A 14,204-nucleotide genomic window follows, 5' to 3' on the forward strand; every position below is an offset into this window, starting at 1 on the left:
GCTTAATCTGAAGCATGAAGGTTGGCCAGAATGACAGACTGGGTCATTCAAGCTCTCACAATGGAAAAATAAAAAAGATCAAACATTTTTGATAACAGCCCAGAAGGCCCCGACAATGTGGGACGTACTGGGTAATAAAACAGGAATGCACTAACAGTCTGTAGAAAAGGGTTTACTCCTTACAGCCATTCCATCACTTAATATAACAAAAGGAAGAGGAGAAGCACCTCCAAATAACTCTCAGAGGAGCAGTTCTACATTTGTGAAATTTCTTTCTTGACGAAAAGTTGGTATCACGCTCTTGTCTGTCTCTACATCGAGCAGCTGGCCAAGAAAAAGTCCTCCATTTAACCCCTTGGAAAATGCCCATTTGTTGCCAACTGTTGTGGTATCATTCTCTTATCTAACACTCAGCAAGGACGACAGGTGTAGTGAATATGTGAGTGATAATAAGTGTTGAACTATTCCCTTTAGACACTGACTGGCATAAATAGACGGTATCGTCGAAGACATCGGTGTATTCTTATACAAATCTCATCTATTATGGCTGCATAGCTAACATTTCAACGTATATTTCACGTTGCCAGATTTAAGGAATGAAATGAGTCATTGCATTCCCACATCAGACTTGGGTAAAGTCCTACTTGGCACTGCAACATGCAAGAAATCCATACAAGGAGAAGTAGAGAAAATGATTGAGACAATATGGCACCACTGCATGTTGATTAAGGACTTGGCAAGACTCCTGAATGCAGTAAGCAGTGAACAAAAAGACAGTGGAAATTAACTCTATGCTTTAACCTGCAGCTGCTAAAAATAAGTATGTGGTCAGATCAGTGTCCTATTGCAAAGGTTTGATCTAATCTATTCATCTCTATGAAACTAGTTGCTGCTCAACCATTTTGCCAACACCACTCAAGCTGCACCAATCCAGTTTTACTGCTCTTACAAGGCTAATTGTGCTTCATGGTTTAGATAGATTAATGCAGCCTAAAAACCTTTAAGTGCACTAATTGCTAATGCGAATGTACTATCATCACAGGCTGTTAAACTACACACTAAAACTCATCCTCCATATCTCTAATGGTACTGACAGGGGTCTGTGGGCAGCTATGTTTCTGCAGCTGCAGCAGTTGGGACATTACACCAGTCTCTTCAGGACATGGACAGGTTTCTTTGATACTGATATTGGACAATATGTGAAAAGGGACACCAGAGTCATTTGTGTTTCAAACGTTTCATGTGTGCCAGTCAGTGTTAGTGCAGGTACAACATGTGCCTGCTTTGCAAATTAAATGCAATGGAACAAAGACTGTTGTAAGGCACTTAAAAAGGGACAGCAACGTTATCTTAAGCATTGTACTCAACATATTTTCACATTGAGAGTATGTCTGTTTTAAATTGACTGCATAGGCAAGTTTACACTCAACGCTAGATAACCTATGTCACAGATTGACATGCACTCCACATCTGCACAGACAACAAGCAAACATGATTCAAAATCTACCTTCGTGTTTTTTGCAAGAGAAAGAACACTCCACCCATCAAATGCAAGTTAGTAACAGTTTGGAGTCTCGTGCAGGTTAAGTGAAGTGCACAGCAATGCACCAGCAATGCAAACTAGGCGAGAATATCTCCGTTTACAATCCATACACTACTCATATTCAGAAATTAGGATCCACAATGTTGATTATGTCTGCATATTAGACACAATACAAAGTTTTTTGTGGGGATTTTAGAGTCTCTTTTCGACATAATCATAACTGAAGAGGCACTTTAGTAGAGTACTCTGTGAGATCAGCTGAATCAGTGCAGATACATGATTTATTTTTCATACAAGATGTCGATCAAAAACTCATTAAAAAACAGAAAGTATCACTATTGTGCATTACCGAGTGGAAACAGTCACACACGGCACTCAAAAATTACAAGAGGCCATGAGAGATCAGTGTTTTGATAGCATTATCTGAGCTTTCTCCAAATCACCCATGATGTGTTAGCATTAGCATAGCTCACAGACTCTGGGTGAATAGTTAGCACTTAGCAGCATGCGAGTGGCTGGGCCATCTGTCCCGTCTGAGTGGGCTGTGGGTAAATGACCTGCACCCCAGCTGCACTGACTCATCCTGACTAGGACAGCTTCTCTGTTTGTTCCTCAGAAAAACACAGTGCAAAGGAGAGAGCAGAGGGGGGAGACAGAGCACAGGGTGAAGACGGGGGAGAGATTTTTGTGATAGCAGAACAAATTAGTATGTGGTAATGTTTAATCTGCCAGAAATCACAACCAGACTACATTTTATGGCCACAGAGAAAACAGACCACCTTTTACAGTCAGCCGATATGACATTTTTTTTCTCTCTCGCACTGGCTTTATGCTCACAGAGTCTCTCTATCGTTCTCAAGCAGGAAATTAAACATAAGACATTGTCTCAGTATGTATCTGTGTCTTCTCCAGGGCAGCATCACTAAAAGAAACATGGATGGTTAGTGCGAGGTGAGACAAATGTAAATCAAGCATCAGATGCTGTGATGTTACTCAGCGTTATGTGGAGAAAAAAAGTATATACATGAAATTAATAAATAAGTGTAGTATTTTTCAGAGGACATTTGTTATTTGATTTAAGGGCTGGGCATTTTAGCGATATTATATCGATAATGTGAGTTGAGACGCAATATTGTCTTCTTCTGGATATGATTCTGGATATGGCAACATCGTAATATACAGCAAGTTGTCTTTTCTACATTCAATTGTAAATATTTAAGCAGGTCATGTACCTGAAATCCAAGAGTCAATATCCATAAAGGACTTGGAAATGTTTTATAATTCAAATGTGCAAAACCAAAACCAAAATAGACATGTTTTGTATGACTTAAGCAATATTTATTTACCTTTATGTTGTCAAATGATGCCAGATATGTGTCATGTTAGGACATATAAAGGGTTTAGGGGGGGGGAAAAATCAAGGATTGAATTTCAGGGAGTGACATTATTTGTTATTTGAGCAAATACCTGATCCTTAAATAATCCCATTTGCTGACGCAGAAAAGCAAAATATTTCAGTGACACTGCATTCTGACCCAAATGCAGTAAACAAATACGCAATCCTGTAGACCACAGTGCTTCCCTAAGCCTCACTGTCAGGACCGTAGGACTATGCTGAACAAAGGATGTTCTAAGAGAGGAGTGTCAAGAGCGTCAGAGGTTTTGGCGCTCACAGTCTTGGTGACGAGGTCTGCAGAAGGAGAAGGGGGGGGAGGGACAAAAGCGCCTCTATGCTTAGTGCCGCAACTTGTATAAATCAGTCTTTGTTATGGAGAGATGACTGGGATTCTTGCTAAACAGCTATTTTTACATCCTTCAGCACCAGAAAGGGCAGTCAACGTGCAAGTAAGAGTGCATGGCCTTTGGCTAACTGAGGGTGTCCAGCCAACGTCATCAGCCCCTCCGCCTGCTGGAAGGAGAGGGGACTTCCATGAAAGATGTACATGCCTGAGGTCCAGGATCCCGGACAGCAGTTAATAGTCAGCCAACTCTATCACCAGCATCTGTCCTCAGAGTAAACACTCCTGATGGAGTCTTGTTAGATAAACCCAATGCATTGCTTGACCCGACATGAGCATCTATAGCAGGTGGGATGTGCATGCATAACAAACCATGCTGTTGGTTCACATTCAAAGTTAAAGTAAACTAAACACAAACAGTGCAAATTCAGTTTCATATCCTGGTACCACTTGCTACAATGTTTTCCTTATTAAAAAAAAAGGTAAAGAAATATTGTAACTACATCCAACATTGAATGGGAATTGATCATAAACGCTCTATACAAGCATGGGTGAACTAATAAGCACTTTGTCCTGATCCCACAGCATCGGTACCAACCTTCTTGCCCAAACACTGGCCTTCACCAAAAAGCTCAGCATGATACTAAAAAAAAGATAATGTGATACTCTCAAAATGTTTAGAGCTTATCTGTGGCAGAGCTCTTTTGAAGAGCTTGAAAAACAGTGACCCTACCTTGCAAGCTGTATATCCATAGGAGCGTTTTTCATTCTGCGACCTGCCACTGAAAGTGCTGCATGTTGTTTGTTGTTGTTTAGCGCCTTCTGTCTTTATCATGTGCTGCAGTGTGTGTGAAGGTCTGTAGTTTGTGACCCCTCCCTCCTCTGACTTCCTGTTCTATGTAATCAGGTTGTCCCAGACACTCTTAACTGCCACTAAATACGAGGGGGTGGGACTAAGGGAGACGAGGGGGGGTGCGTTAAGTTTCCAGAAATGAGGTGGGAGTGCACCCCAAAAAATAACAGTGGAATAATTTATTTTAACCAATTACATACCAATACATTCTTATTAAATCTGCCAGACAGCATTTAGACTGAAGGGCACAGAGAAACATAAGAGCTCGCAATGGTTTTTAACAAGTTTCGATTCACCCAACTGCACACTGTGAAACGCTTCACAGTGAAAACGGAGCTCAAGTTTGTACAGCATGCGACACCATCTATCATGTAGAGCCGCAATTATTGTGGCAGGGTAAACATCTAGAGATTACCTGGGCTGTCCAACTGCCTCTCTCTCGCTAAATGACATTGATTTAGAATTATCTTTCACTGTGCTATACCAGAACTGATTCTCCCGTTTTAAGAGGATACACATTAAGGGAGTAAAGACAGCATGTCATGGGGGCTTTAAAGTCCGTCTCCTCTCACCACTCAAATCGCATGTCCTAATGGTTACAGCTGTAAAATATTCCTTTCTTCATTTCCATTGCTAATCAAAGGTCGTTGCCAAGCTAATAATTATAGACAAATCAGTTTCCTTGTATTTCTATTTCGAGTGTGGCATCTGAAGGCTCCATCCTCTTCCCTGGATCTGAGCCTTCCTTTGCTTCCTGTAGACACTTAAAAGATTCTGATTCCCATCTGCACTCTCAATAAAAAAAAGGTCAGAGATGCCCCAGCATGGACAACTTCCTCTACATGCCTGCTTCACAAAAAAAGCTCTCCCTTGGCATGCCACTGACCCCAGACACTTCTGCTAATGCTGCAAAGATAACTAGTGAGTGTCTGGGGTTCTTTTAACTCAGGAGATAAGAAGTGCTAAAAACGTAAGAAAGATTTTGCCCAGATTTCCATCCAATATCGAGGCACTGTTTTGTTTTGTTCTCTGCTTTATATTCTATCTTGGCGTGCATGTTTGATGGAAGCCATTTTAACATTTCAGTGACGATGATGTGCTTTTCATCATGTTGTTCTGTAATAACAAAGTGCACACGCCTCAGCACAAAGACAAGTGACGTTGCCGGGCAGCCCAAGGGAAGCCAAGTCATGCATGAGAGCTTGGTAGACTGCACCTTTCTGCCTTCACAGAAGTACTTTTAACAACTTTTTAACCCACAGCGGTCTTAAGCTCTCAACAACAGAGGTGTAGCTGGGCAATTATTTTGTAAAATCAACGGTGCAAATCAACCTTGATTTGATTATGTCCAAATTAAATTTTTATTTCATTCTCAAATAATGATTTACCACACCTGGGGTAACAGCAAACTATTGTAAAAGTAGTCCCGCGCGGTTATAATGAATTCAGGAGAACAACGGAGAAAAAATGATTGATTGATTGATGATAGGAAATATAAAAGTCTATTTTCCTTGCAACCATCAGAGGATTGAGGCCAAAGACAGCAGAGGAAATAAACAAAGAGAGATAGAGTGAGAACGCGCTAAAGATAGGACCACCCAGGCAAACAGACTGAAGTAACAGCAACACTAGCTTAGGTGTGACTGTGTGTGTCCTATTGAACCCTTACATGTCCATCTGACGAACACCCACCGCAAAACATTCTAACTCCCAACTGGATCTGAAGTTATCAATTATCATCCGTGTCCACCGCATAGCGCTGCTCCCATGTGAGAGTCAACCTCTTCATTTCTCTCCCCTCCAAGAGAAAACAAGACCAAATCTTTGTTAAACTGAAGCATCACATCCTTGCTTTGTGTGCAAGCGCCCCATCTTCCCACACAGGTCAGAGACGCAACAGTGAGAGAAGTATCAATTCTTCCAGAAGACCCAAAGCCCAAACCAGAATTCCTAAGAAACTAGACATCGGCTTTTAATGGACTGCAAATGACTATCCCTGCATAAAACAATGCCGTGTACAGTGTATGTGCTCCTATTTACTCATGTCCTAGTTTACCTTTTGCATAAAAAAAACAACTATATGTGTTCATTTACACTTGTGAACCACAATATCTCAATTTGAGCATTGAAACAAGATTATATGAAACAATATTATTTAACAGGCTTCCTAACAGACACTGCTGCAGCAATATGAGCCAGCACCTGCCTGTGTAGAGGCTACACAGTCGAACAAGTTAGCTCCATGCCAAAAGACAGGGCAGTTGATTGATGCAGCTGGGCATGTACTATGAAGTAACACTTGTGCATTCCTACTTTGCTAGAAATAAACTGGCAAACTGACATCTGTTGTGTTATGTAAAGACAGTGTGCATGTGTTTTATGACAAAAATAGCCCAGTTTATGCCCTGTTCTGTTAACACTTTCTGACATTACCGAATGCTTTAAAGTCAGAAAATGAAAGCATCTTTCTTTAACAGCAACTTTGAGCAGCCATATCTACGCAAAGAGCTCCTCCTGAGATTGTAGGTTACATCAGCATGCTCACATCCAATATGCATTCTCGTCAACAGGGTATCGATCCATAAAGAGCACCTTTGATCAAAACAAGCCAGTTCTCTCCCTTCACGGTCTACATGATCCCTCGCTCTCTCTCCTTCGATTTATCATCCCACAGTCGCTCCTCTTTCATGTGCAGCTGTGAAATTCTCACCCAGCCAGGCGCCATCTGACCTCAGCCCTTACAATCTACGGTAACTGTCCAAAGAATACAGACCTTGGTAGTCATACTGCTATCTTTGCAAACAGTGCGCACAAAGAGCAACATTTTCATGAAAGACTTTCCGAAAAACAAACGAGTGTTCTTAATTTACGGCCTTATGGTCACAGGTGACCTAATAACAAAACTATGTCCTGATTTTTCAAACTATTTTATATCAAAAAATAAATATTCTAACTGAGACGAGAAACCACATCCAGCCTGTAATTCGGACTACCGCACAGGGGCACATAAATAATTTAACAAAATATAAACACTTTTTCTTCCCACAAAACTTTGACAAAAACATCTGCAGAGGAACGAGAGATGCTTACCCAAGTTTCCGACAACAAGTATGATATTCTTTGAGGCTTTGTCGGAGAGGCATCTCATCAACCAGTTCTATGATCCTTTGTACATATTCCATACAGCCCAGGACCCACAGTACCGCTGTTACTCCGGTGTCTTGGATAGGCAAATGTGTAATTGCCGTCGTTGCTGCACTAACTGTCTAGAAGGGCGGGACAGGAACTCTAAGTCAAGTGATCATTCCATATCATTCATTAGAGTATCCACAGACAGAGGGAGGGAAAGACAAAGAGAGAGTGAGTGAGAAGGAGAGAGCAGGCAATGAAGCAGATGGACATGAAGAAGTAAAGGACTGATCAGTAGTTCAGCACAGTGGCTGAGGGCTGTGGGTCTTGTTTACTTTCATAAAGCGGGGATGATTCAATCAATTTTCCACCAACCACATTTGACACCAACCACCTCCAATAGCAATAAGCCCCCGGGAAAAACAGCTACCCCCTGGCCTCTCTACACAGCTTTCAGACAAGTTGGGTTCACACTTAAACCGAGCTCACGGGGTAAAGCATTAACTCACAGGGAGCCGGTTTAAACATTAACACAACCTCACATCATGTATGACTGAGGGAGCACAGAAGCGTCAGTTACGTATAATGTAGGAAACTGTTCGGCCTTCTCTTCACAACTAAACCAACTACCTCTTACTGTGTTTTCCAGGAAACATGGGGCTTTGCGAAACACAGAAAAGGAGAGAAAAAACACACACAAGGCAAAATAACATCCCTGAGTGGAAGTTTCCACTTTGTTAGCGCTTTTTATCTTCCTGGTCATCTGTTCCCAACACACACTCTGTGCAAAAAGATTTCCTGTTTTGCCTCCTTTTGTCACTGTGGTTGCGTTTGGGGGTCGTTCGCGAGCTAACTTTAGAACCACACATTAACCTAATGTCTCATAAGTTGTCCAGAAGATTGGACACATGCTAGGCTGAAATATTGTCCCTATAAATGCTTAAAATTGACAGAGTAGAGAGCAAACAACCAAAGTTGATTATTTGCTTACAATATACAGCTTACAAGTTTTTCAGTTTTTTTTTTTTTTGCAAAAACGTTTGTCCTGTGGAAGATGAGGTGTTTAGGGAATGTTATATTTGAGTCTGAGAGGCTGATCCTATCTGTTATTAATGGTAATGTGCAACCTACTGTATATGCTGTTGCAGGAGCATTGCTCAACCTCCACTAAAACAGCAATCAAACGTGTTCGGTCAAAACTGACAAATGGCATTCTGATCATTGTTTCCGGAGATGCATGTGATAAGACAGTCGCTGTACATTTTCTGTCTTGGGAAGGATCCGAACATCAAGCAAAACAATGATTTTGTTTGTCTTTTAATAGGTCTATGATAGATCGGCATCAGTGTGTGTGGAATGACTGACCATGCCAGAGATATCAGTGCCAGGGTCTCCAATGAGGGGCTCTGCCATGATAATATTTTTGCTATATGGCCCTTCCCACCTTTGCAAGAAGCCGTGCTCTACCTGTATGTCATGTTTTGTAGGAAAACAATAAAATAGGAATCAGTGTCTAATGTTGTACTTTTTTTTTTTTTTTTTTTTTTTTTAATGCAACATAGAGAAGCTAATTATGAAGCACTTAAAATGCTGTACATGAGCTGAAAACATGTTGGTAAAGGTCTATGGATGTCTTAACAAGGTAGTTACAATAACCAATAAGATATATGGACACAACAACACAGCATAGAGTCTACAGATAATCATAAAAAACAAAGTGACACCTAATCCCAGCAAAAAAGTTTGAGACAAGATAAAGTAAATATGCTTTCAGAATCCACTTTGCTTCCTCTTTCAGGTTGCTGTGGTCTCAAGATTTCTTATTTAAATGCAACATTGCAAACAATTCAAAGTTCTCCTAAAACAAGAGCTGCCATTGAATTTGCTGGAAGTGGTCAAGTCATTATGGTCATGTGAGGGTTTAAATTATCTTTATTGGGTTTAATAAAGAAATACAATTATATTTTAAAATAAAAAGTTATTCATACACTGCGCTGTAAACATTCTGCTTAATGGCTGTTATTCAATGATTTGAGTTCAACTAACAATGCTGTTGACAATCCGATGCCCAAGCGTTATGCAAGTGTCATGAAATTTCCAACTACTGCCCGCCTTCCATTTTTTAATTCATATTTTCGGTGTGCTAACCCTAATCCAAACAAGCATATGCATACATATGTTGAAGAAGATTGTCCATCTAACCTTCTGCTAATAGAAACAAGCCAACAATGTTGGTAAAATGCGGACAGCAACAACATCCAAATGAAAATTCTGAATGACAAGTCAGTCAATTATTAAAATGCAAGTCATGACTCATTACCTGGTCCTGAAGACTCCAAGCTTTGCATGGATAAAAATGAGAAACGTAGCGATAGAAGTAAGGTAAGCAAGCTGCTGACCAGCCACTGTTGTTGAGTGAGTCTGGCCACTTTCCTGCCTACCCTGCTGACTTCCCTTCCCTCCTCTTTACTCCATAAAGTCTGCAACACCCTGCTCCAATAACCCCTGACCCACAGGAAGTAGACACAATGGACTGAAAATAACACACCACCTCCCCTGGCAACAACTGCCCACCCCTACCCCCATTACACACTGCTTGTACACTACAGTACACCTACTATACACCGGCCCAACATATGTGGGTGGAACCAAAAATATCAGCCGCTATTCAACAAGCTGCGCCCACAAGCTAAAAAAACGCACCGTCCCACTTTGAATTATGAGCGCGGCTTTTGATTCACTCCCTCGCATGCACAAGTCGGGTCCCTGTATATTATTCTGAATATGGACCCTGAGATATATTTACATTTAATGTTTCAAAAGAGCCTGCAGTGGCTCAGCCTTGAAGCAGACGGTTTCACACTACAGCATGTTGTGGGTTGAGCGGGAGACTCATGACGGTCCCACTGCTTCCTGTAGGGGAACCACTGCATGGTGAGATGGATTACTTCGACATAGTCAGGCCCTGAAAAGCATCTGTGGGTGAGTGTGTGGGCATATGTGTGTTTATATGCGAGTGTTTGGCTTATTTCTTAAATCAGGCCATGTTAAGATTAATGTTCTTTGAATGCTTTATACACCAATCAAGGAAGAAGTCTATATATTTTAAGGCCTTTGATTGATAACAATACGATAACATTTGAAAAAACAGGTAGGTAGGCACATTGTTATTCCGCTCTGTGTGTGTCTAAACCAATCTTTATCCATGCAGTGAGCAGCAGCAGCCTAATCCAATCAGTCCAATGAAAATTATTCCAAATTACATTTAGTGGCCAGTGAGAGGTTGCCTTGGACATGATCTAATTACCCCCTCTCTTGCTAGAGTCCATCCACTAGGAAATGAGATGCCATACATAGAGATAAGGAAATGGACTCTGATACGCACTTCTTTGTTGCATTAAAAAAAAAAAGTGGCACCTGGTTGGATAATCAGCAAAACAGAAAATGAAACAATGTAAATACAATTTAGGTTTGCAGTCATTTCAGTAAATGTAAGTAATAGCAAACAGAAAAAGGATGTGGAATTTGTGAATGATGTCACTGAAATCAGGTGCTGCTGTAAATTCTATTAATTAATTTAATGCATGTATTTATAGTCACAAACACAACATGCGTATTCTTAGTAGTTGCATTAACCACATTGGGTGTCCTGTTCTACGAGCTGAGCCGTTGAGCATGTCGAGGCTTGTTAAGTTAAAGGAGACACACCTCCTTTTTTCAACCAGTCCCCTGAAACTGGAACACACCTCCACTCTCTGTTGTCACATTCAGATGATACTACTTCACTTTCAGTGGAAAGAGAATGTGCGTGGTGTGAACACATACCTCAGTGGTTCCGTGCTGCATGCGCGTTCATGCGATTCTTTTACAGTGATTCACATTAAGTGAAGAATGCGTGGAATCCCACATACACGTGAATTTTGAGCCACCGATATAGGCAGCAGGGGTAACAATGCAAAGTATTTTTTCCCAACTCAGCTATTACGCAAACAGCAGAAAAACAATGTCAGCGTTTTTTGTTAAACATGTTCCTCTCTCTTTAACTGTGGGTTGGCTTCTGTGGGTGTGTGCTTGCATGCCTGGAGATTTGTTCTAACAGCTTGCACTCATTTGCACTCAACTCACCTGCACTCGCCATCTCTTGCACACATAGCTTCTCTAAAAAGGTTTAATTTCCTCACCTTCTCGGTGTCTGATCCATTGTGCTATTCAACCAAATTCCCTAATGCACAATGATGCATTTACACATTTTTACGCATTTTACGCATCTTTTGTTTTATGACCATTGCATGCATGTCCTGTTGCCGGTAGAGAGCCCAAAAGGCAGGTTGACACCATATGTATTAACCGTTTTAAGGACTATTTACTTTACAATTCCATCATGACAAAATGTTAAAAACACACTAATTTGTTATTAACGGTAAAACAATAATAATACATTTTGAGCCATTGCCTTCATGTACAAAAATGGCTGCAGTTATGAGGCAATGTTTTCTTAATAAATTATATGAATCTGACTGATGATGACTTCCACTCAATTATGCTCAATAAAATGATTACATAAGCTGTCCCGTTTGCAGTTTCCAAACTGAAACAACCGGATTAATGCTTCTGACTTATACAATATACTGAATCTGCTAAACGGCTATGAAGGCAGACATACTATTAGTGCTTGGTATCATTATCCCGTTGCTGCGTATTCTGCTGGAGCATCGCTTTTCCTAAAATATAGTCTATCTGCAGAATCAAATAATAGAACATGAGCAACCCACCATGATTAACAAAACTAAGAAGAATATATATATATAGATCACTCAAACAAAGCTGGATCCTATGACACACCACTAAGAAAAACACCCAATGGTGTTGAAAGGTGCTTACAAACAACCAAAACAAACATTCTGTGGGTCCACAAAATCAGTCTCCCATTCATTGTCTAAAGAGCTGCTACAGACTCCGTACTTGATGACAAACGTTTAGTTTTTTTAGCAAGTTCTGTGCATTCAGTATTCTAATTCTGACTGGGCTTTTAATCTGATTATTAGGGTAATAAAGCACTAAACTGTATAAAACCTGCTAATGATCAGAATTGCACAAAGCAATACAACACGAATCAGGTTCTAAATAGGTGTACAGGCCTAGAAATGTAGTCCACACACATGAAAGATCACCAAAGGACAATGTCCAGGAAACATTTACTCAATAACTTAAGTATCTTTCTCAATCTCTTATAATATAATAAGCTAGAGTTATTGCTTGTCCGGCCTAATGAAAATGCACTCACATTGGCTTGTGGTGACGAGGGAAAATCCAGGTCACCAAACAATATCTATTATCTGACACAGTAGAAAACAGCATTAAGTTTAAGCCATGGAGAAATGGATGTTGTGCCTCCATTGTTTGCCTTGTGCTGAAACCATCAAGTCCAGTTGTGAATTAACTGTGAATTTCTTTCTCAGCCTTAAAAAAAAATGCTTTCTTCCCTACTTCAAAGAAGAATTATATTCCCGTCACACTGATGCATGAAAGTGACAAAAATAACTGATCTTTTTGACTTCTGTCAAATGACACCAGCTGCTTCTGAATGAACAAATATCAGTCTTTATGTTGAACTCTAATACAGAAATAAACTGTGAACACAGTGTTAGTCCCAGAGTAAGACATCAACATTACTATGGCTTCTTTATAGAGTGGGAATCTTTGCTGAAGATGATTCCCAGAGTAAATACTTTATTACCCTTGTTCATACAGTGCCCTATTCAATCTACATGCTCTGAGGACAGTTTGTGAGTGCAGATGGCAGCCCACTCTCAGCCATGAGAACCAAAGCTGCACTAGAGATAAAGACTGGCTCATCTGACTTCAGGATATGTTGCTCCCCAAAACACAAGTTTATCACATTCCAACAGAATCCCCTTGTCGTTTAGTCTTTCGGTTTTAATGCCGTTTTTTCCCCCAGATAACCAGGAGGTCAAAACGCTGCAGCCTTTACTCCTGCACAACCCTGACACTTTTATCCATTGTATTCTTTCTTTTGATTCGTTCTTTTGCCACTTTCACCCTATCTGCCTTTGCTTCTCCTGCTCTCGCCAATCTAAGCTCTTGCTCTTGAGTCACATGCACTTGTCAAAGCAGCATCGTTAGAATTCAGCACATTCTTTTGGCATGGCAGACTTGGTTCACATGATCACGCTGTTCCTTGACCGCTGACGAGAGTGGCTTAAACAATTCTCCTTTCAGGCCCAATTGGCCTTAACACAGACAAGCACAATAGTCACAGAGTACAACATAGACTGCATCATATAATCACATGCAAAACAATATGAAGCTTTGAGGGCTGGGCAGGGAACACAAGGTCTGATTTAAGACTAACCAGCTAGAGCAGCTTGTACTATTTAGTAAGTTATTATGGTTATATGTAACACACATGTTGAGAAAGCAAATATTCAAATATATCCCATATAATTTTGCTTCATGCAAAATGAAGCCCTTAAATCTCAGCTCAATTGCAAATGTGTCTGTTAAACTGAACACCTGTAAGGGAACCTGCAGATCATAAAAGGATTATTTTGGAAATTCCCTTTGCAACTGTGAACTGTACAAGGACATGACAACACAGGATAATAGCATTTGCATAATGTTTTCTCCAATTGTGAATTTTGTCATTCATATTTACCAATATGACCAATAAAACCAAGTCACTTTGGTGCATTTCCAAACTGTAGTTTACAGTCAAGTAATCCAAATTACAAACCTTGAGTTCTGCTTGGATTTCAAATCAAACAGTTAGTAGTTGGCTATCCGAATGCCATGGGCATGGTCAAAGTATTCCACAGGTTTCTTAGACACTCCAGCAATAAGCGTAAAAAAAAAAAGAAGAGCAGAGTGCCAGGGAAAGTTCAGACAAATGCCAAGAAAGTAGGTGGACAAGGGGAGGAGG

General features: G+C 40.5%; 1 protein-coding gene across 7 annotated transcripts in view; it reads right to left on the reverse strand.

Annotated features, from left to right (window-relative positions):
- The window catches only part of gab1 (GRB2-associated binding protein 1), a 194,961-nt gene that overhangs the window by 20,453 nt on the left and 160,304 nt on the right, over positions 1-14,204 (reverse strand). For 5 of the 7 annotated variants that reach the window (XM_084005742.1, XM_084005741.1, XM_084005740.1 and 2 more), the window contains exon 1: positions 4,016-4,132. The exons of the other annotated variants lie outside the window; for them this stretch is intronic. In XM_084005742.1, the coding sequence (XP_083861868.1) occupies positions 4,016-4,117 (102 nt within the window). In that variant the 5' untranslated portion in view covers positions 4,118-4,132. Of the gene's footprint in view, positions 1-4,015; positions 4,133-14,204 lie in introns of those variants that run through there. 7 annotated transcript variants of the gene reach the window in all.

This window comes from Eutrigla gurnardus (assembly GCF_963514095.1).
Source record: "Eutrigla gurnardus genome assembly, chromosome: 3".
Classification (NCBI taxonomy): domain Eukaryota; kingdom Metazoa; phylum Chordata; class Actinopteri; order Perciformes; family Triglidae; genus Eutrigla; species Eutrigla gurnardus.